Raw genomic sequence first — 23,688 nt, forward strand, 5'->3', positions numbered from 1 at the left:
GGTTCAACATGTTTCTTTTTCAGCCGGGGTCCTTTGGCCACTTGTCGGGCTTCTCAGGCTTCTTCTCATTCGTTTGAATTGGGTTTGATGGTTACTTTAGCAACATGGGTAAGGAGCTGTGTCGGACCGGCAGGGGTTTCAGTCACTTTTCATTATGAGCGGCCTCTGTTACAGGACCAATGTGATCACACCGCAGTCAAGGACAAACGCCTCACCATAGCTCATCAACCACCTGCAGGAGGTATGCCCACCAACCTTAGAGGCATGGTTCTCACTTCTCTGGCCTTGGCCCTCAGATAGAAATCCAGCCAAAACTCGACCCAGGGATAGACCCGGAGCTGGGAACAGGATGTGGCAAGCATATCTGTCCTTTCTGGTGTTTCTGGCCACGTGAAGTGTTTGGCACTCCTCCCGGGTTGCTCATGGCGGTGGCATGCTACTTTATTAGGCCTGGACTCTGGCCTGTGCTCTGTCCTCCCTGTTTGTTGGTCTGTCTTTTTTTCTCAGACGTCTAGCGGCTTCTTGGTTTTGCTCAGTGTCTTCCACAGAGAACAATTCCCTGCCCAGCAGGGAGAATCTTTGTGGGGATCCATTTTCTGTCTGTTTTGCCCTCCACAGCTGTTTCTGGTAGATTGGATGGGTTCCATGATCATGGAGCTTTGGGCTTTCATAGCTGTCTCGGACAGGGCAGCTTTCTTGGTCTTTGTGTTTATTCGAATGGCTATGTGGCTGGCCTTGTCCCGTCAGAAAGGCGGTGTTGCGCCCCACCTGCACTTTCTGTCATTCTTGAGGGTCATTCGGTTTCTCTTCTTCTTGGGAACGTGCTTTGAAGCACTCAATGTTCTGGTGCCCACAGGTTCCGGGAGCTCGCCAAAGGGACTGGGTTTTGCTGGGTGCAGGGGATGTTCCCTCTTGGGCACCTGCTGCTTAGCGGGGTGCGGATACTACACTTTGAGACCCAGGGAATTTTTTTGTGCTTCTGGGAGGCCCTTCCCTTCTCTCTTCGTTCTACTACCATTCCTGGCTACCCTGTGGGATCCCAATCCGGATCCCCCAGGAGCAGCCCATCAGGCATCCTGAAGGTCTTTCTTTGCATGGAGCTGAAGCAGAATACCTCTAGAGGAGGTCCTGTGGACAAAATCCCTGTGAGTTGGACCCTGTGTTTGTTTCTCACACACTTTTTTCTCATTCCTTTGCAATCCCAGTGCATGCCACTCTCCTGGCCTTGCCACCATTTATTTCTTTTAGGAGTCGCAGCCTGACTTTCTGGATCCAGGCATGAGTCCTTCCCACTGAGTTTGCTTGAGGCACCAGCAGCTACTGGGGTTCCAGTGACCTTTCACTGTTGCCTGGTCATGGGTACACGAGCCTCGGCAAAGGACGAGTCTTCTGTGTTGGGGGGTCACTGACTTGCTCTGGCCATTCTTCGTCAGGTCGACCATAGCATAGTCTGTGGAGACCAGGATTTGCGGAGGCTTGTCCAGGAGGAAGAAACTTCCAGTGTAGAAAGCACTGGGGAGGCAACAAGGAATCTCAGCCACGGTCCTGTGTGGATGCAGTATAGGTGAGTCTCCTTGAAAGCTGCTGCCTTCTTGAAGGTCAGGCTTTCTTTTCGTGACCCTGTTTTAGCGTCTCTGCCTGGGTTACTTATAGTCGTGTTTTGTGTGGTTACATTTTGGGTTTGTGGATTTCTAGAGGTGGTCGGGGTTTTTTTTGGATCACCTATGGATTTAAATTAGCTCAGCATCCCGAGTGACCTGTTCTCTAAGATGAAGGCCACCAGAGCATAGCTAGGAATGAAAACCTCACAGCAGAGCTCATTGTTTACCTGCAGGAGCATACAGGGTGACCTCAGTGAGGATGGTTCCCATTCCCATCTTTTGCATCCTTTGAGAAATGTAGCCACAGGGCAATACAAGTATGGAGTAGACGGGATCTGGACCCTGGATGTATTGATTTGCAGGCTGTGCTTCCCATATCACTAAAAATAAATTAGTGAGTGTTTTGTAAGTAAGTGGCATTCTTGTTAAGGTATGAAGGTAAAGAAAAAAACTAAGAAAAATATTCTAACTTGCCTGCCAGTTACCTGATTGTTACAAATATAGTTCTCATTTTAATTCACCTTCTCATGCAAAGGCCCTTGGTAGTAATACCGAATTTCCTAAGGTAGCCTTGCTGTATTTTGTATAATTAAGAAGTCATGCATATCAAGAGTATCTGGAATCCTCTCCAATTTGTTTTAAATATGTGATTAATCACATACCTAAAACAACATACCAACAAGAGAAACTCCTTTTTTACTTAGTTGCTTCGAATTTATATGTTTAAGCTTGTGATTCCCTCATAAACCTGACAGTTCACTGTGGTTGGCACTCTTCCAGGCTTACAGGTCTCATCTTCCATAACTATTCAAATGCTTCTGGCCTTTGATTAATTCCCCTAAATACTGTGTTTAAAAGTTACATTGAGAAACATATTGGTTATATATAGGCAGCAAGCAGTTTAGTGTGGACGTGATCGCACAGGACAAGTCACATACCACAAGCTTCTGGCTTTTCCCAGCCAATCAGAAAGAATGCTTTCCTGGTAATGTAAGGGTTATTGCCGAGTTTAAAATGAGGAAACTGAGGCCAGTATAAGAACAATCAGAGGCTAATTTATTTGTCTCCCGGGCGAGGTTCTGTGGTCCTGGGGAAAGGGGCCAAAGAAGTCACATTTCTTCTCAGGGCAGGGGGTTTAATGGGGATTAGAGGGGGGCTGGCCTAGGATGCATGGGGTGGGCTGCCATTGGGTAAGGCTTGGTGGGATTTCTTTAGTTTTCACGGGTTCCGCTGTATAGTTTAGTGCTGAGGTTCAAATGCATAGCTTGGTGCTGAGAGTGCATAGTCCAGTGCTGAATATAGACCCGTGGGCAGAATGCAGAAGTGGGCAAGGGGAGCCCGCATGGAGGAGCCAGATGCTGATAAACTGTTATCAGGCATAGAGAGGGGTGGGTGGTGTTCATCTGGCTCTTAGCAAGGATATCGGCCTTACATCCCGACTTTTTGATGACATACGGCGCCGTTTCTACTTCCTGCTGAACGGGGGCGGAGTGGGGAGGTCAGTTGGCCGGTGCCTCGGTTGGGATCCGGACGTACGGGTGAAGTAACATCTGGTTTACGGCTACCCTGGAAATTTCTCTCATGCAGGCTTGTAAAAACCTGAGAAGCAAAGGGGCTAGCATTAGTAATAGACAAACCACGATGATTGGGGTGATAATAGGAACTAGCCAGGCGAATATGAAAGACTGCCACCAGTTAAAAGAGGAAGCCAGTGCATTTTGCTTTCTTAGGAGGTCTTCTTGGAGGCAATAGAGGGTGTTGACATTTTCCTCCACTAGGCCTGTTTCTTTGACGTAATAGCAGCACTGCTCCTGAAGAAATAAACAGGTACCTCCTTTTTCTGCCATTAGTAGGTCTAGGGCCCGTGGGTTTTGGAGAGTTACCTGCACCAGTGAAGTTAAGTTGTCGCTGGAGCGAGGCTAAAGAGGCGGCTGATGCTTCAATAGCCACATGAAGTTTGTCTTCTAGTTGGGCAGCTGTATTGATGCTGTAACCCATGGCACCACCCCCTATGCCGGCTGCTGCAAGGGAAGAGACTAGAGAGAGACCTATTAGTGGGAGAAAGACCGCTCGTTTGTCCCAGTGATTGGGGGACGGTGCAATGAGGGACCAGAATTCTTCTTGTCCATACACTTCCAACTGTGGAACTAGGGTGATGGGCACGTAGGAAAAAGGGAAGGATGTCTTGATGACTTTGGTTAGGGTTCTGTTGCACCAGAAGTACCCTCCTGGGGGTGCGTAAAGGGGGGGTCTTTACCTCTACCGTGGTGTTACACCTAAGACTGGGACTCCTGGTCTTTCCGTAGCAGAGAGATAGATTTTGGGAGTGTATTTTGAACAAGGGGATGCCCGTTAAGGTGGTATAAGATCCCATGGGTGATTGTGACAGGCTTAATCCGGTTCAGAGGGGAACTGCGGCTAAGGGGAGTTGGTTAAGGGAGGCGCACAGAAAGCAAGTCGTGAAATTTGTGGCCTCAGTTAAGCTCAGCATGCTGGCCCCTTGTCGTACTAGTGTCAACCACGAGAAAGGTTGGGGAGGATTGGTTTGGGGCTTAATTTGGTTGGTTAAGGCAGCCTCATTCTGTTAAATGGTGTTGCTTAAGGAGTTAAGTCGGTCTATCCCTACTGGCACAATGCGGGTATAGGACTGATATATTAGCCGCATACTGCTGGGGTGGCTCTCTTGGAACCAGGTGTATATTTTGCCAGCAGTCCCTCTTTCCCAGCGGGGGTTCCAGGGAAGCTCATGGATAACGAGGGACACTTTGCCTTGGTTGAGAAAAAGCATATTACTTGCTGGGGAAGTGTTTGTTCTGAAGGTTTTGTGAATAACACAACCAGCATGCGGGCATCCACCACAGGTCTCGCTCCCTGTAAGGCAGCGGTCTTGGGTCTGTTGATATAGAAAACAGAGGGCAAAGGCGTCCACCCTTCCCACCGCCAGTCCTAATAGTTTTGGATTTAGACTATGGGAATTCAAATGTTATGGCTGACTGGCAACCTGCAGGTTGGCATTCCGCTTGGGCAAGGTGATGAGTTTTAGTGGCAGGGCCCTCTGTCCAGGACTCTTGAAGGTAGAACCGCCAGGCGTAGTAAGAGCATGCATCAAGATGACGGGCTAGAGCTATTGTGAACAGAAGGGCTCAGAGAGTCAGAGAATGACGGGCAGGGGCCATGCGTGAGGCGAAGGCAAGTGGGGCCCAGGGGCTCAGACCTCCACTGGTCATTTTGGAGAGCCATTTTGAGGCGGGACACATGATACCATGGGGCGTAACCCAGGAGTTTAGCAGCAGTGGGGGTGGTCAGAATAACAGTGTGGGGTCCTGACCACCAGGGCTGCAGAGACCCTGGCTTAAGTTCCCTGAGGAGAACGCTGTCACCTGGCTGGAGAGGCACTGCCGGATGGGAGTCCTCCGGGCTTGGGACCACAGGGAGAATGTGGTCAGCGTGTTCCCTGAGTAAATGGCGGAGGAGAGACAGGGAAGGTAGGAGGCCAGGGCAGGAGGTTGCACCAGGAGGCTTTGAGAAACCAGGAAGGGCCTACCGTACGGCAACTCAAAGAGGCTGAGACCTGTCGGTTCCTGTGGGGCAGCTCGGACCCGGGCCAGAGCAAGAGGTAGGAGTGTAGGCCAAGAGAGTTTTACCTCTATGATGAGTTTGGCCAGGTGGTTCTTAAGGATGCCATGAGCCCATTTGACCTTATCCGACGACTGAGGATGGTACAGGATGTGTAGCTTCCAAGAGATATTAAGGGACTCGGCAACCAGCTGGACCACTCGAGCAGTGAATGCCGGGCCGTTGTCTGACTGGATGGCCACAGGTAGGCCGAAGCGAGGAATGATTTCCTGAATTAAGAGGGAGGCTACTGTGTCTGCGGTTTCCTTGGAGGTAGGCAAGGCCTCAATCCATCCAGAAAAGGTATCTACAAAAGTTAGAAGGCAGCGAAGTTTCTTATAGGAGGCATATGGGTGAAATCAACTTGCCAGTCCTGGGCCTGCAAGCTGTCCCGCATCTGGTGAGTGGGGTACTGTGGCTTCAAGCTTCTGTGAAGCGAGTTTTTAGAGCAAGTGACAGGCTTTGTGCGCTCGCTCAATAGTCTACTGTAAACCTGGTGAGACAAATAGGGGCTGTTCAGAACAGCATAATGCGTTGGGCCCTATATGTAAGGACTGGTGTATGTCTGAAATTATTTTGGAAGCCTGCTCTCATGGAAGGGCGATCCTGCCGTTTAGGAAGATCCACCCTGATCAGACTCAGTTCCCCCTTTTAATATGAGGGCCTGCTTTTCCGATGGTGAGTAAGCTGGTGGCGTGGTCGTGGTGAGAAAAAGGGCTGGGGTGGGGGTCGGTCCGGTGCTAGTTAAGGCTCTAGCTGCTGCATCTGCGCATGTATTGCCCCAGGAAACAGGGTCACGTTGGGCCTGGTGCCCCTGACAGTGAATGACAGCAACTTCCCTGGGCAGTGACAGGGCTTTTAGGAGATTGGAGATTTGAGTAGCATTGATTATGGGCGATCCTTTGGTTGTGAGGAATCCCCGTTCTTTCCAGAGGGCAGAATGACAGTGGGTAATAAGGAAAGCATACTTCGAATCAGTATAGATATTCATTCGCTTTCCCTGTGCTAACGTGAGAGCCCGGGTTAAGGCAATGAGTTCTGCCTTTTGTGATGTGGTTCCATCAGGAAGGCAATGGGCCTGAAGGGTGGCTGAGTCTGTGACCACAGCATAGGCTGCCTTTCGCCATCCCTCAGCTGTTATTATGGAACTCCCATCTACATATAGAGTGAGGTCTGAGTCAGATAGAGGAAGGTCAGTTAGGCCTTCTCGGGGTTTGGTAAGTGTATTTCTAAGTTCGGGACAGGAGTGGGCTGGGGAATGAGAGTGAGACGGAAAAGGAAGCAAAGTAGCTGGGTTGAGTGGAGAAGTAGGATGGAGGCTGATTGAAGGATTTTCAATGAAGAGTAGATGAAACTCCTGTAAGCGGGAGGGTCCTAGGTGTGCGAGGGATTTGTGAGAGAGGTCAGTTAGCCAATGAGGAGAGAACACCGAAATAGGCTTGCCTCAGGTGAGCTTCAGAGATTCCCTGGTCAGCTCCGTAGCCATTCCTAGGGCCCGCACTAAAGGTTGCCACCCTCTGACAGTAGGGTCAAGCTGTTTTGATAAGTAGGCTACTGGAGAATACATGGGGCCTAGGAGTTGGGTTAAGACCCCCCACTGCTATTCCCTGTTTTTCATCCATGAACAAGTGGAAAGGGCGATTAAGATCGGGCAAGTGAAGGGGAGGTGCTGTGGACAGGGCAGTCTGTAAGGCTTTAAAGGCTTGTCTAACAGCCCCTGGATGAGAGAGAGGTCCCTTGGAGGTGTCTTTAGCTGCCGCAAACAGGGGCTTTGCCAGGGTGGCAAACTTGGGAACCCAGTGTCAGAAAAATCTTATAAATTTTAAAAAGGAGAGGATTTCATTGGCTGATTCTGGAGGTTGTAGTGCTAGTGATGCTTTTTGGCGGTCCGCAATTAAATCCCTAGTTTGTGGAGTAAGGCGGATGCCTAAGTAGATGGCCGAAGTAACTGACAGCTGTGCTTTGAAGGGAGAAACCCGGTAACCCCTAGACCTAAAATTAAGGAGAGCAGCTGTGTGCTGCTGTGACATGGAAAGAGAGGGGCTGCACAGCAACAGGTCATCTACATATTGTAAGAGGAGGCTGGGCTGAAGGGGGCAAGTGGCAAGATCAGCTGCCAGTCCTTGTCCAAAAATGTGGGGGCTATCCCTAAAGTCCTGGGGCAGGACTGTCCAGGTCAGCTGTTGTGACAAGTTAGAGTTGGGGTCAGTCCAAGTAAAGGCAAAGAGGAAGAGTCCGGGTGAAGAAAGCGTCTTTGAAATCAAGGATTGTAAAATGGGAGGTGTTAGAGGGAACATGGGATAACAAGGTGTAAGGATCGGGAACCGCCGGGTGGAGGGTACCACTGCCTCATCAATTAAGCGCAGGTCTTGGACTAGACGGTATTCGCTGGAAGACTTTCGGACCCCCAAGATAGGGGTGTTGCAGGGGGAGCTGGTGGGAATGAGGAATCCCCAGGTTAGAAGTCAAGAAATAATAGGTTTCAGACCCAGGTGGTGGGTTTTTGAAATGGGAAATTGAGGATGGGACGGAAAACCAGTGGGGTCCTTGAGGAATATTTTAACAGGCACACGATGTGTGGCAACTACAGGCTTGGAAGTATCTCATACTGAGGGATCAACTATCTCAGGAGAGACGGGGGTTGAGATTGAGGGGTCATGACTGGATGTGTTGCTGGTTAAGGCGAGTACTAGATGGGTAGAAGATGGGGTTGACTGTAGGGGCTAGCGAGTCAGAGGGTAGCCCCTAGAGTCTGAAGGATATCTCATCCTAGTAGGGGGAGTGGGCTTGAGGGTATGATCAGGAAAGAATGTGTAAATGGAAGTCCCTTCAGGTTGCAGGTCAGGGGACGGGTCCAGTTGGGGCAGGAGGGCTTCTCGTCAATTCCCATGACTGAGACCTGGGAAGGTATGCTAGGTCCTGAGTAGGAAGGCAATACAGAGGGCTACGGTAGGTAGCCCTCGTATCAACCATGAAAGAGACGGACTTACCCACTACCTGTAGAGTTACCTGGGGCTCGGCAAGGGTGATGGGGGTCCCCGAGTCCGGGCCGCGTCAATCATCCATGAGGCTGAGTTCAAACGAGGGGACTGTATCCTTTGAACTGGCTTGTCACCCACATGGAGGTGCGGGGGTTGAGCCCATAGTCCGGAGCAGACAGTCGTCCTTCCAGTGTCCAGTTCGCTTGCAGATTAGACAGGGTCCGTAGGGCAAACGCATGCAGGGGCAATGTTGAGCCCAATGTCCCTCCTAGCCACACTTGAGGGCCCGGGCGGGACCTTCGAGGCAGCCTGGGCAGATCCTGGAGGACCTTTTGGGAGGAACTTCGAGGAGCTCCTTGTGCCAGGCACTGGTTGAGCTGCCGGCCTCAGGGCTGCTACAATAGCTTCAGTTTGGAGGGTTACCTGTTGCCATAGATGGGCCTGGCGGATGGCCTCAGCCTTTTCCTCTCGGCCATTAAAAACCTTAAATGCCATGTTTACCAGCTCTTGTATGGGAGTTTGGGGTCCCTCCTCTGCCTTTTTTAGTTTCTTTCTGATGTCTGGTGCTGACTGGGAGATAAAAGGGGCAGCTAAGAGGGTGGTCCCAGCAGGGGAGTCTGGGTCTACTCGGGTGTGAAGGACCATAGCATTGGTTAGTCGGTCAAGGAAGGCAGCTGGGTTTTCAGCAGGACCCTGTTATTTCACGCAGCTTATCATAATTAACTACCTTTTGAGCCGCGTCTTGCATGCCTGCTAGGAGGCACCGTAGCATCTGGTCTCGGCAGTGGCAGCCATCTTGGCCAGTTTGATAGTCCCAGTTAGGTTTGGTCGCAGGGACTGCCACTGCGCCTACTGGCATCTGAGGCTCAGTGAGATGTACCTGATCAGCATGTGCTCTCGCTGCCTCAAGGATGTGGCCACGCTCATCAGGAGTAAGGGTAGAAGACAGGATTACATAGGTGTCATGCCAGATTAGGTCATATGCCTGAGTGAGGTAACAAAATTCCTTGATATAGGCAGTAGGATTGGTGGAGAAGGACCCTAGGCATTTCTCAATGGTGGACAGATCGGCAGGGGAGAAGGGGATGTGCACCCTCCACTCCGGCCACCTCATGGAGAGGACAAAGGAGGGAATGGCTGATGCCAGGAGCACCATGTGAGCAGGTGTGGGCACTAACAGGAGGCCACATCAAGACTCAGAGGAGGGGCAGGAGGGGAGTGGGTGCAAGCTGGGAGAGGAGGAGGAGGATGTGGGGGGCAAGCTGGAAGAGGAGGAGGGGGAGGAGGATGTTGGGGGCAAACTGGAAGAGGAGGGGGGTGTTAGGTGGAAATTGGAGGAAGGGATTGGGTGGAAACAGGAAGAGGAGGGGGAGGAGGGGGTTGAGGGTCTGCATATGGCAGGGGATTATTGGGTCGAGTTGGTGGCAGGGAAAGTTCATCAGACAGATTGGGGTCAGAAAAAGAAGAGGAGGCTGGTGAAGGGGCCGAAGGCAGAGTGGGAATGTCTTTGGCCAGGAGCACCTGGGTGGTAATGCAAGAGGAACACAGGTCGGGATGGGAGCAGAGGTGCCAGAAAGCTTGAATATAGGGAACCTCCGCCAACTTACCGTTTCTCTGGCAAAAGTTGTCTAAATCTGTCTGGACCTTGCAGTCAAGTGTGCCTTCTAGAGGCCACTTGGAACGGTTGTCCAGGGGATACTGTGGCCAGGCTACAGTGGAGAGGAAGAACAGCGTTTTCTTTTTTTTTTTTGAAAGGCCCAGCTTGGGGAGGTTTAAAACTACGCACCCCAGCAGCGACTTAGGGCCAGGGTGGGATCCCCGGTTGCCCATGATTAGCTAGTTAACTGTGGGGGTGAGGTACTATACTCAACACAGGCAAAAGAGCTCTTTTCTGGAGGGGGTGGCTGAGAGAACTTAAAAGCTGCAATGAGTACAACGAGAAAGAAGATAGAAGGCTAGAGCTATCCGCCAAATGGGAGAATCTGAGGAAGTGACAGGAACAGGGGTAGAGAGTGAGGAGGAAGTGACAGGGAGAGAGGCAGAGAGTGAGATTTTAGTAATAGATTAAAAGTAGGAAGAAAAAAGAGAACAGAGTTATCTCTAGAGGCAAAAAGTCAGTGAAGGTCCCCTGTAGCCAGCGGTCCGTTACCCGCTGTATGTCAGCCAGCAGAAGCCTAATGAAGCTGGCGAACTTGCAGCAAAGACAGAACCACATATAGGTTTGACAAACCAAGGGTGGGAGCACCCCCGGATGGGAGACCAGTCTGATGCCTTCCCGGCCACGTCCCCAGAGGGATATTTCAGGGGCGTCTTGGCTAAGGTATACCCGTATAACCCCCAGGCCTGGTCACCTCAAAACCTTCGGTCCTGAGGTGAATCGCCTTATGTCCCCGTGGAACCGCGGATGGAGGCCCACTCAAGCCCCATAGCCGTTAAGCTGTGGGACTACACATAAACTCACTCATTCACACACTGGCTCTGGAACAGAAAAGAGGAACTAAGAGTACTTAGGCGGGAGTTAGCTTGCCAAAGGGCTAATTTGGAACTAAGAGCTGGGGTCTGGTCGAGGTCCTAAGTAGGGCCTGGGGTTGCAAATGGGGCTTCTTATTACCCAAACCTCACTCGCTGCTGCGGAGATGATCGGAAGGCATCCTGGACTGCACTGCTGAACAACAGAGAGGGTTCAGGAAGATGGGGACGTCTCCCTCAGGCTCCTGACCCCTGGCAGACCCCTTACAGGGAGAAGACAAGAGAGTAGGGACATGTCCTCTACGCTCAGATCCTCAGAATGGAACCAGGCCCCAGGCCCACGGTGGCAAGGAGTCCCTGACGCGGCTGCGGTTACAGGTGGGGAGTCCATGGAGCAGGCAGCAGGAGAGGCTATGGGCGACAGAAGTCTTACCTTGCAGCGGAGCGGTTTCCTGGTCCGGCTTTAGGTGGAGGAATCAGTCCCCCCCCCGCCCCAGGAAGGGGGTCTTACAACTCCACCCGGGTTTCACAGCACCAAATGTAAGGGTTATTGCCGAGTTTAAAATGAGGAAACTGAGGCCAGTATAAGAACAATCAGAGGCCAATTTATTTATCTCCTGGGCGAGGTTCTGTGGTCCTGGGGAAAGGGGCCAGAGAAGTTGCGTTTGACTTCTCAGGGCAGGGGGGTTTTATGGGAGTTAGAGGGGGGCTGGCCTAGGATGCATGGGGTGGGCTGCCATTGGGTAAGGCTTGGCGGGATTTCTTCAATTTTCGCGGGTTCCGCTGTATAGTTTAGTGCTGAGGTTCAAATGCATAGCTTGGTGCTGAGAGTGCATAGTCTAGTGCTGAATATAGACCTGGGGGCAGAATGCAGAAGTGGGCGAGGGGAGCCCGCATGGAGGAGCCAGATGCTGAGTAAAACTGTTACCAGGCATAGAGAGGGGTGGGTGGTGTTCATCCGGCTCTTAGCAAGGCTATCGGCCTTACAGGTAACATTGTTAGTGGTGAAGTACACACAAATTATTCAGTGTTACCATAGGAAACGTCCTGTCTTCAATTTCTTATGTATTCCTGGTATAACACTTTCAAATGAATGTTGTACTTTAGAAACAACCGAATTATTGTTTCTCTGGTAACATCCAGTGTGCATAATCTCTACCACGAGTTCAAAATTAAGAAATTGGGTTTTCTTTCTAAATTCCACTTGATTTGTTGATAAGGACAGTCACGGCAAATCTGAAATAACCAAATTAACTCATATCAAAAATGAGTCTTGGCGAGGCATGGTGACTCATACCTGTAATTCCAGCACCTTAGGAGGCTATTGGCGATCACCTGAGTTCAGGAGTTGGTGACCAGTTTGGCCAACATTGAGAAACCCCATGTGTACTGAAAATGCAAAAAATTAGCCACGTGTGGTAGTGTGCACCTGTAATCCTAGCTACTCAGGAGGCTGAGGCATGTCAATCACTTGAATCCAGGAAGTGGAGATTACAAGATCATGGCACTGCTCTCTAGTGTGGGTGACAAAGCAAAAATGAAGAAAAAAAAAAAAAAAAAAAAAAAAAGCCTCTTGAGTAGCCTGGCAACTGTGTTGGTGTTTTCTAAATGTTAATTGCTTTCACTTACGTCAGGGGCATTATAGTCACCATTCTCAGGTGTTAAAATACTTCCCCTTAAGTCTGCGTACCACGTCAATTACTATTTCCCACATATCACTGACTTACTCTCAAATCCCTTATTAATATCCTTCAAAACCCAGCGTACTCAGTATACCCTGGCACTCAGGATTGTCTGATCTGCCCAGACTGAGAGGTGGAAAAGGCAAACCCTTCAGGGGTCAGGAAGGTAATAAAAACGAGAGGGGTGCAAAATGTTAGGTAGTCAGTGGTTTCAACCTCAGTATAAAAGACACTATAGAAGGTGCAGCAGATAGACAGACTCGATAGGTCATGTCCAAATGAGAAAGACATTGTCTCACTCAAATGGACAGTAAAACAGCAGTGCAGACTTAAGGCAGATTTATTTTCAGAGAAGCAGGGAATCTGAAATTTTGGGTGAAATGTCCCAATTGCCAAAAGCTGAAAATGCTCTCAAATGTAAAATTCAGGTCAGATTCTGTCAAACTCCTCCTTGTTCTACATGTGAATAGCTAGTCTGTACCTTATGCATATTTAAAATTCATCCTTAAGCAAATCCATGGGCCACCACAATCCTTCTACATTGTAGCAAGAGTCTGGAACTCTGCTTCCTTGTGCCTCCCACTGGAATGTCTTCCCTCTAATCTCCAACTTACCAAACTGGTCAGGGGCAGCTGAGACAGCCCTATTTCTGGGAGTCCTCCCCAGTCACTAGTAATCAGAAGCATCTCTGCTGTCCCTGCCCTTCATCCAAATAACAATATTTAAACTGTTTCATATGTGTTTACAATTAACTACTTCATGAGTGACTGCAGTATGGACGGAGCAAAAAGGAATGCTGAGGGAAGACTCCTGTTAGAACAAGCTTGTCTTCCAGAAATAGGAATGAACTTTGACCAGTACCAACGCAGTCTCCAGGGCAAGAAAAGCTAAGGGTATCCATCCCCTTGACAGTCAGGATGGAATTACAGGTAATTCGCACCTCTTTGTTGACTCTCAGGTGGAAACTCCCTCCCCAAGAGGTGAAGTGCAGCAGTCCACTCCAGAGCCCCACAGCTGGGGTCAGGGATGTCTGAGAAGTCACCAGGGTAGCCAATTCCATCCAGAGGGGCCCAGCATGACCCACCACCCCCAAGCTCAGTTTCAGGCTCGGGCCAGGAAGTGAAGTCCTTGTCCCCAAGCAACTGAGTGAGGGTTTGTCTCTAACCCTGTGGGCTCGAATGGAAGGAAAATGGCCTGGAGGTGCCCACAGGAGAGCAGCCGAATTCTGAGAGCTCTCTGGGGCTTCCAGCTTGCATCCCCTTTGAGTAACACAGGAACACGCAGAGAGGCATGCTACATGCCTACAGGGCACCCACGGAATGCAGGTGCACACTGTAGATCCTGAAAGTGAAGGTCAGGTAAGGGGCAGAGGTGTGTGGAAGTCCTGAAGAGGGAGGCCTCCCCGGGTGCCAACCAGACTAGGGGCCAGCCCACTGACCAGAAGTACTTCTGACGTCAACACAACACACGGGAAGGTGTGTAGGGTGGGTAGCGGAAGTGACCAAAGAGGCCGCTGGGGATTGTAGTTTTGGAGCTAGAGAGGCGGCAAGCAGTCGACTTTGCCCGCACAGGGTGCCTCTGACACCTGCACAGCACACACGAAGTTTAGGAGCCCACTGTTAGGATGCCCAAATGGCAGACAACTTTCTCTTCTGTAAGTCAATGAGATGTATTGACCATGAGAGCACCCCAGGAGTGGCAAAGGATTCTGGAAAATGTTTTCCCAGCGCTCAGCTACAGGTAAGCTTAGCTCATTATGCAGGTTTCCGTGCTTGGGCCCTTCTCCGAGTAGAAGCCAGGTCAGGATGGACGCCACTCAGGGGGAGGTGATGCTCTGCTGGGACTCCCGCTTTCGGGGTGACATTGGGCTCTGTGTCCCCTAGAGTAGGAGGGTATGCAAGGACAGGGAATCCCAAGACTGTTCTCAGTGAAAGCAAGATTGTCTTGGGGCAAACCCCCAGAATGGAGACAGGGGAGAGTCTGGTCCCATTTCCCCAGGATTTTAGGAGATAGAGGCTGGACTGTGGTGACCAGCAATAGAGCCCCTGGTGATAGTGGTGATGAGGATCCAAGGCTTGATCCAGAAATTCTTGAGGTTTGTTATGAGACAGACTTGCTCTGTTGCCCACGCTGGAGTGCAATGGGAATCTTGGCTCACTGCAACCTCCATCTCCTGGGTTCAAGAGATTCTCCTGCCTCAGCCTACCAAGTAGCTGGGATTACAGTTTCCTGCCACTATGCCCAGCTAATTGTTTGTTTGTTTTTCAGTAGAGACCGGGTTTTGCCATGTTGGCTAGCCTGGTCTTGAACTCCTGACCTCAGGTAATCCACCCACCTTGACCTCCCAAAGTGCTGGGATTACTGGCATGAGCCACCATGCCTAGCCTGAAGTTTTAATTTTTACCTTACAGGTGCGGTTTGCAGGAACCTTCTGGGGGGTGGTGTTGAAGAGAAGGCATTATTCTAACTATTTTGTTTAATATGAGCGTTTTCTTTTTGCATTAATTTGTGTTTTTAACGATATTACATTAAAATTTTGTTTATCTTGATTACTGGGTTTTTTTGGTACCCCTTTAAATACTGCATCCACAGTCCTGATACAAAGTGAGGCCTGGCCTCTATGCATCAAACAGCCAGAAAGTCCCTCAGGAACTTACTTTCTCTGAATTGCTGAATTGTGAGTGTTTCCTTTCCTGACTTTCTTAATATCCACAATTTCCTCGTAGCCATCCCTCCACAGCCACACCCACAAGGCACCTCCAGGACCTGTCATGAAGCTTATATTGAAAGATTATTTTTAAACCTTCACACTCCACCCCCCCTCCAGAATGTCTTTCCTATTGGGTGTTTAGGAAGGAGGATTAGCTGAGAGCCCTATTCCCGCCCAGGTAAATGATCTTGCCAAAGATTTAATATCCACTTGTAGAATGCTTGTAAGAGAACTCAGTGGGAACCAAAGTCAGGCATGGGGCTGGGCTTTAAGGAGCACAAATGAAAAGAAGGGACTAGGAAACTTCAGAACGGTATGCGGAGTGGGCAGTGAGGAAGTGGGATCTTGATATAATCCAGATTCCTATGTGTAGACGCACGTATACAAAGTCTGTAGAGAGACCCAGGCTGATGCGGCATATGTAACACATCAACATAATGTAACAGCAGGTCAAGTCATAAGGGGACTAAAAAACAGAGCAAGCAGAGAAACGAGTAGTATCGAACTCCACAGAAATGAATAAACATAAGACACCCAAGAATGCCACATTCATTTAAATCAAAGGTGGCAGGCCGGGTGCAGTGGCTCATGCCTATAATTCTAACACTTTGGGAGACCAAGGTGGGTGGATCATTTCAGGTTTGAAACCAGATTGGTCAATATGGTGAAACCCTGTCTCCACTAAAAATACAAAAATTAGTCAGGTGTGGTGGCACCTGTAATCCCATCTACGCTGGAGGCTGAGGCAGAAGAATCAATTCAACTCGGGACATGGAGGTTGCAGTGAGCCAAGATCAGGCCATTGGACTCCAGCCTGGGCAACAGCAAAACTCCGATTCAAATAAACAAAGATGACACTTACTGAGGGCTGCTTGCCAGATTCAATGATACATCCTCACCTGAGTTAGCCTCGGGAATCTGGACCACTTGTCATATCTGTGCTTTACAAAGTCCCATTTCCCATTCTTTCTTTTCTGGGTTGAGATGTGAAAATCGATCTAAATTATAATAAACATAGTTAAAAAAAAACTAACAATGCCCATCTAGTTAAAATTAACATAAAAATCAGTAAAAAGAAATTGAAAAAAATTTTGAAATTAAAAGCCATATAAACCACTGTCACTGATGAGTTAGGTCCCACAGGGAAGTCTGCTGAGGAGGACCCGATAGGGTGGAAAAAACCATAGAGTTGTATTTTAAATATGTGATAGTCATTAAATCGTCATTGTACCTCAGGTAGAAGTAGGTAAAACGGCAGAAAACAACGTAGAGGAATGAGCTAGACACCACAGATATGTAATGATGGACAATAAATGACATGATGTGGAGAGTCCACCCACTCACGCAGACTTTGTATGTTCACACACACGAATATGCATGCATGACCCCGGGAGATGTCTACACAAATGCATTTACACGGTGAAGTCAATGAGGAGATAAAAATCAAATAGGGATATGTTTAATGGGAAACCCTTCAAAACAGGCACACAGCATCTCCCCTCCCTTCTGAATACCATGTGTAGCCTGCAGCAGCAGATGTTGAATCACAACCTGGGCCACCCGTCTCAGAATGTCACAAACATGGACATGTAGACGGAGAACTTACCAGATGCCCAACCTGGGTGGCACGGGGCTCTGAAAGACATGCTTCTAGAAAACTCCCAGAGGGAACAACAGGGACTGCGGATTCCAGGAGGCTCCAGAGGCCTGTGTAAACGTCAAGCAGTGAGCAGACATGCTTGTCAGTCATTCGGATAGCACGAACTCAAACTATCTAATAGAGCATCTCAAATTTCTGTGTGGTTCAGACTCACCTGAGGGGCTTGTTAAGTACAGACTGTTGGGTCTCGCTCCTAGTGTTCTGGGCGCAGCTTGTGAATCTGCATTTCCACCATGTTTTTCAGGTGATACTGATAGTGTTGGTCCAAGGACCACACTACGATCTAATTTAACACCAGGGTAGGGGACGTACTAAAGAGCAAAGCAACAGAAGGGACCTGAAGCCTACAGGGGCTTCTCTGTAAACTCCTCAAACATAAAAACCTTCAAGGCACTCGAACAGCATTTACAGCATCAGGTCTAAGAATACAAGGTACCACGCAGGGAGTGCTCCATCAAGTAGAGAGATGAGCCCTCTGAGTGTCCCTGTCTCAGTCCGTTTGTGTTGCTACAATACCACAGACTGGTGATTTATAAGCAAGAGGTTATCTGGCTTACAGTTCTGGACCCTGGGAAGGGGAGGGGCCTGCGCCTGGTGAAGGTCTCGCTGTGTCATCCTACGGTGGAAGGGAGAAGAACACGAGAGTGACCACATGTGAGGAAGGAGGGAGAAAGAGGGAAAGGGAAGGAAGCCAACCTCATCCTTTTATCGGGAACCTACTTCCCGAGACAACTAACCCACTCTGCCTTCATCCATTCATGAGGGCAGAGCCTTCATGACCTCATCACCCCTTAAAGGTTCCGCTGGTCCACATGGTTGCATTAGGGGTTGAGTTTCCAACACATGAACTCCAGGGAACACATTCAGACCCCAGCAGTCCCATGTAAGCCTTCCAGAAAACCTGTGTGCCTGGGTCTGGATCCCTCCTTTCCACCCTCTCTCACTGCAACTCTTAACATCCTGTTCCCTCATCATTTTTCATTTGAGCACAGCAAAGAATACAATCACTACATCTATTTTTTATGAACCTTTCTTAGATTAAAATAATTCTATCACTCAAGTAGTAATTTTTTTTTTTTTAAACAAAGCCGCACTCGTTGCCCAGGCTGGAGTGCAGTGGGGCAATATTGGCTCACTGCAGCCTCTGCCTCCCGGGTTCAGGTGATTCTCCTGCCTCAGCCTCCCAAGTAGCTGGGACTGCAGGCGCGTGTCACCATGCCTGGCTAAGTTTTTGTATTTTTAATAGAGACGGGGTTTCACCATGTTAGCCAGGATGATCTTGATCTGCTGACCTCGTAATCCACCCACCTTGGCTTCCCAAAGCACTGGGATTACAGGCGTGAGCCACCACACTCAGTCTCAAATAGAAATTTGTAAAAATAAATTTTCATTTTTGATATGAGATAATATGAAATTTTTTTTTTAGAGCTTTGTTCTTTCTCCTAGGCTGGAGTGAAGTGGGGTGATCTTGGCTCACTGCAACCTCTGCCTCCTGGGTTCAAGTGATTCTCCTGACTCAGTCTCCCAAGTAGTTGGGATTATAGGCACCCACCACCATACACAGCCAATTTTTTTTTCTGAGACAGAGTTTTGCTCTTGATGCCCAGGCTGGAGTGCAGTCTCCCAAGTAGCTAGGATTACAGGAATACGCCAGCTAATTTTGTATTTTTAGCAGAGACAGGTTTGGCCATATTGGCCAGGCTAGTTTCGAACACTTGACCTCAGGTGATCCACCTGCCTAATTTTGTATTTTTAGTAGAGACAAGTTTTCACCATGTCGGCCAGGCTGGTCTCAAACTCCTGACCTCAGGTGATCTGCCCGCCTTGGCCTCCCAAAGTGCTAGGATTTCAGACATTTACCGGGCGAGGCTATGAACATGAAATTCTGTATTAATGAAAACTCTAAAATATATAGAAAATAAAAATAATTACCAAAAATGTTCCATGATGCTAAGCAACATGTAGAGTGAGATCTTACACCCTAAAATATATAGAAGACCTAAATATGTTATTTCAAAAATCAAGCAGAAACATAAGGGCTCCATACACACTTTTTAAAGTAAGTTTTCTGGCTGGGCACGGTGGCTCACAAGTAATCCCAGCACTTTGGGAGGCCAAGGCGGGTGGATCACCTGAGATCAGGAGTTTAAGACCAGCCTGGCCAACATGGCGAAACCCATCTCTACTGAAAATACAAAATTCCGCCAAGCCTGGTGGCAGGCATCTGTAATCCCACCTTCTCGGGAGGCTGAGGCAGGGAGAATTGCTTCAAACTGGGAGGCAAAGGCTGCAGTGAGCCGAGACGTGCCATTGCATTCCAGCCTGGGGGACAAAGCGAGACTCCGTCTCAAAGAAATAAAAGCTTTCTAGACCAGGCACAGTGGCTCATGCCTATAATCCCAGCACTTTGGGAGGCCGAGGTGGGCAGATTGCTTGAGGTCAGGAGTTCCAGACCAGCCTGGCCAAAACGGCAAAACCCTGTCTCTACTAAAAACACAAAAATTAGCCGAATGTGGTGGCTCACATATATAATCCCAGCTACTCCTTGGGAGGCTGAGGCAGGAGAATCACTTGAACCTGGAAGGCAGATGTTGCAGTAAGCCAAGGTTACGTCACTGTACTCCAGCCTGGGTGACAAGAGTGAGACTCTGTCTCAAAAAACAAACAAACAAAAAAACTTCTAATTAAACTCTAGAAATAATTTGAAATTCTGTCAGGAAAGATGTACTCAAAAAAACAAGGAAAGTGTGTAAGTCACTAATGTATCAAAGAAAAGAATCGTTCTTGTATTGCAAATAAATACCCAACCAAGACAAAAAGGTACGTCACATCTTCTGGGAAAGTACTAAAATGAGGATGAGAGGAAAACTGTGACCCTCGAACGTGAGACAGAAAAAATCAGGGCAGGATGTTAAGGAATTGGAAATGATTCTTCATATTAAAGTAGTACAAGAGACAGAGAGGAGACAGGAACAGGATGGTAAGACTCCAGGGCTGTGGGCGTAGAAGGTAATAAAGAAGGCAGAGAGCAGTGGGATGTACATAAAATCACTCTCCAGAGCTGTGCTGTCCAATAAGACAGCCACTTGTCACACGTAGCTGCTGAGCATGTGAAAGATGGCTAGTCCAACCTGAGAAGTACTGAAAGTGTAAAACACATTTTTAAAACATTCTGAATACTCATATAAAAGAAAGAATGGGTCAGTGTGGTGGCTCACATCTGTAATCCCAGCACTTTAGAAGGCCAAGGCGGGAGGACTGCTGGAGCCAGGAGTTTGAGACCAGTCTGGGCAACACAGCAAGATCCCATCTCTTCAGGAAAAAAAAAAAATTAGGCCGAGGACAGTGGGTCACACCTGTAATCCCAGCACGCTGGGAGGCCAAGGTGGGTGGATCGCTTGAGCTCTGGAGTTCAAGACCAGCTTAGACAACATGGCAAAACCCTGTCTCAACAAAAAATATTCAGACATGGTGGCACATGTTTTTGGTCTCAGTTACTTGGGAGACTGAAGTGGGAGGATCATTTGAGCCCCAGAGGTCAAGGCTGCAGTGAGCCAAGATTGTGCCACTGTACTCCAGCCTGGGTGACAGAGTGAGACCCTGTCTTTAAAAAAAAAATTTGCTGGACATGGTGGTGTACGCCTGTAGTCCAAACTACTAGGAAGGCTGAGTAAGGAGGATCTCTTCAGCCCAGGAGTTTGAGGCTGCAGTGAGCTATGCTGGTGCCACTCACTGCATTCTAGTCTGGGGAACCAGGCAAGACCTTGTCTCAAAAGGGAAAAAAAAAACAAGACTGTAAACTATCTCGTTAATAACTTTTATTTTGATAAGATGTTGAAGTGATATTTTGGATAATGCTAACATTTTAGGTGAAATAAAATACTAATTTCACCTGTTTCTAACTTTCTTAAGTGACTACTAGAAAATCTAAAATGACTTGTATGTCTGGCATTGTATTTCTATTGGAAACCACTGCTCTAGAGAGAAATGGTCTCTAGGGAGGCAGAAACATGAGAACCACAATAGAGGTGGATGGAAGGAAGTGACAGACACATCTGGTGGGTACCTTCAGTGCTGACAGTGGGGACCCAGGAGATGGACAGGCCCCCATCTACACACAGCAGGAGAGTAGTGAGGCTGACACTAGGAGTGCTGAACTGACACACCGAACTACTCAGCTTTGGCTGGGCGCAGTGGCTCACGCTGTAATCCCAGCACTTTGGGAGGCCAAGGTGGGCAGATCACCTGAGGTCTGGAGTTCCAGACCAGCCTGACCAACATGGAGAAACCCTGTCTCTACTAAAAATACAAAATTAGCCGGGCATAGTGGGACATGCCTGTAATCCCAGCTACTCGGGAGGCTGAGGCAGGAGAATTGCTGGAACCCAGGAGGCAGAGAGGCTGCAGCGAGCCAATATCATGCCACTGCATTCCAGCCTGAGCAACAAGATCCAAACTCCATCTCAAAAAAAAAAAAAAAAAAGAAAAGAAAAGAAAGAACTACTCAGCTTTATAAACATGTGAAGAAGATACTGCGAAGTCATTGACAGCCCACAGAATGCACCGTAATAGAAATGAGAAAACACTTAGGAACAAATGATACATAAATACTGAATACGAAAAACTGGCTGGCTTAAGAGACAGGCCCCCTTCTCCCTAACACAGGTTCAAATCCTAAGAGAATTGAGGGTCCAGATCAACAAGCCGAGACTGCTGTGATGGTTCATTTTGGAGCAGGAACTTCATTTCCATGCTGGGGTTGACGGTGCCCTCTACTGTCCCCTCTGTGCTTTGCCCTTGTTCATTAAAAATGGCCTTTCATGTTAAGTTGAAATCTGTAGCAGAGGCTCAGTGCAGTGGCTTCTGCCTGTAATCTCAGCACTTTGCAAGGCGGAGGTGGGCAAATCACTTGGCCAACACGGTGAAATCCCACCTCTACAACAAACACAAAAACAAGCGGGGTGTGGTGGCTCATGCCTGTAAGCCCAGCTACTCAGGAGGCTGAGACAGGAGAATTGCTTGAATCCAGGAGGCAGAGGCTGCAGTGAGCTGAGATCACACCAATGCATTCCAGCCTAGGCAACATAGCGAGACTCTGTCCCAAGAAAAAGTCAAATCGTAGCAGAGAGAAAACTGAATTTGGGTGTTTAAGAAAGCAACTTTCAAAATTAACTGCTAAAGAGAATCAATCTTAATGGAAAATATAAAACACTTCTTCATGAACATTAAAGAAAATTCTAACGACCAAAACTTCCGGAATTAGGGTAACTGAAATGGCAGTTTAATTCTCCCGAAGAAACTTTAATTTCTAACCAACAGTACTTTAAAGCTAGGGGTAGAAAATTACTTCTTATAGCTTTTCACAAGCATTAAAGCTAAAAATCCAAAATCAGGTCTTTCTCTGATAGGAACTCCTCCTCAAAACAGAGGAAGCCTACAGGACTTCAACCTGGAAACTACTCAGAGAATCTGGAATATTCCCTCCAGTGTTATCTAGAATCGAAAGAAAACCAGTTAACTCTTGGGGTACGGTTGGAGCCTGACATCTACAGAGGGGTCATTTGATACGCTGAGATCTGAACAAGATGATTATAACCCTTAAAATGATGTGAACAAAATAAAAACAGAGTAAACTGAAAGAGAACACACACAACTGGTCTAAAGGGCCTACTTGCTTTGCCTTCTCTGGTTTTCAGGTCTCCTCACTACTGGGGGGTCCAGTAGTGCAGCTCTAGACCAAGAAATGGGAGGATTTTAGAGTGACTGGTGATTTCTCTATCATCTACCTTAGTAAACATTCTCAGCAATTTATGCGAAAAGTAACAAAACCACTGCAGATGACAAAGACTAGGTAACACACATACTGTCTCCCAAATACCTACCCACAAGCTCAAACACTTTAAACTGTTAGGGTCACTGGCGCTAATCGCTATGACATGAGGTCAGAACAAACCATCAAGCACTAAACAGAATGTTTCCACTCCTAAGCCACTGTGTGGAGAAGCAGAGCTCACCCATCGGGTGCTGTGTCAGAAGAGACGCACGTGCACCGGGGTGTGTGTTTGAATGCAGCAATCAAACTTTCATCCCCACAGCTCCTCTGCTCACTGGCACTGCAGTCTGCAGCCTCATGTCCTTGGGGGACACAGTGGGGAGGTAACCCACATGCCAGTGACACCATGGGGAAAGAGACACTGTGAGACTTTGCCCTCATTTCTGAGGGGCCTGCTTTCTTTTCCCTTTCGGTTATGTGTACACTTCCCTACTGTCTCCCTGACCACTCTCGTGCCACCCAAAACCACGGCTTAAGTCACCAGTTAGGCCTTTCTTGGTGTAACTATGGTAAGGTGAGCCTTACCTGTTCAATTTCTACAGTGATTCATTCAAGATCTGGACCTAGAAGTATAAACAAACAAGATTTGCCTGTGTAGGTTTGGCCTCTTCCTTCTCAGGGGAAGGCCTTAAGAAACATCAGGCTCTCTCTGCTCAACAACTCCCTGTGACCCTCCTTCAGGAACAGGGCAAATCCCACCAGCTGCGGACACTAGAGTGCAGTACAGACCCACAGAGAACAAGACCCAAGAGAACCCACCACATTACAAAGTCAGGGAGGGGTGTCCACCATCAAATGTTCGAGCTTGCAATGGGTGACGGAGGGTAGTGGGTTCAAGCTTGATTTTGGTGGAGGTGGGAGGAGGGTATTAGGCTTTAAGGAGAAGTGAAGGCCCAAATTACATCTGCGCAAACTGACACACAACGAAGGTTACACCAGGTCAGGTGAGGTGGTTTAGAAATGACAGAAAGCAGAGGAAGAGGCTGAAAATGTGACAGGGCTTCTCTCTGAACTGTGAGGACAGTAAATACCAGGAACGCCCAGAAGTGTTTATAGCCGCATTTCTTCATTAACAGGGCAAAGTTAGAGCAGCAAGGACCAGAGGAAGGCCAGACACTAATCCTGGGGTAACAGATG

At 48.5% G+C, this 23,688-nt stretch overlaps 2 protein-coding genes across 50 annotated transcripts in view; one reads left to right on the plus strand and one right to left on the minus strand.

Annotated features, from left to right (window-relative positions):
• Positions 1–23,688, plus strand: part of ZNF850 (zinc finger protein 850) — a 67,529-nt gene that overhangs the window by 10,027 nt on the left and 33,814 nt on the right. Inside the window, exon 2 of the mRNA XM_035286763.3 lies at positions 1,434–1,564. The gene's annotated coding sequence lies outside the window, so the exon portion shown is untranslated. The remainder of the gene's footprint in view (positions 1–1,433; positions 1,565–23,688) is intronic.
• Positions 11,252–23,688, minus strand: part of LOC118150274 (uncharacterized) — a 31,980-nt gene continuing 19,543 nt past the window's right edge. For 9 of the 49 annotated variants that reach the window (XM_078359207.1, XM_078359205.1, XM_078359206.1 and 6 more), the window contains 6 exons: positions 17,276–17,334; positions 16,873–16,938; positions 16,665–16,765; positions 15,958–16,056; positions 15,006–15,114; positions 11,252–11,523 (listed from right to left, as the gene is read on the minus strand). In XM_078359207.1, coding sequence (XP_078215333.1) covers positions 11,459–11,523; positions 15,006–15,114; positions 15,958–16,056; positions 16,665–16,765; positions 16,873–16,938; positions 17,276–17,333 — 498 coding nt within the window. In that variant the 5' untranslated portion in view covers position 17,334 and the 3' untranslated portion in view covers positions 11,252–11,458. Of the gene's footprint in view, positions 11,903–12,670; positions 14,228–15,005; positions 15,115–15,957; positions 16,057–16,664; positions 16,766–16,872; positions 17,513–23,076; positions 23,115–23,688 lie in introns of those variants that run through there. The other 40 variants (XR_013530771.1, XR_013530775.1, XR_013530786.1 and 37 more) reach the window with 22 other exon arrangements.

This window comes from Callithrix jacchus, chromosome 22 (genome assembly GCF_049354715.1).
Source record: "Callithrix jacchus isolate 240 chromosome 22, calJac240_pri, whole genome shotgun sequence".
NCBI lineage: Eukaryota > Metazoa > Chordata > Mammalia > Primates > Cebidae > Callithrix > Callithrix jacchus.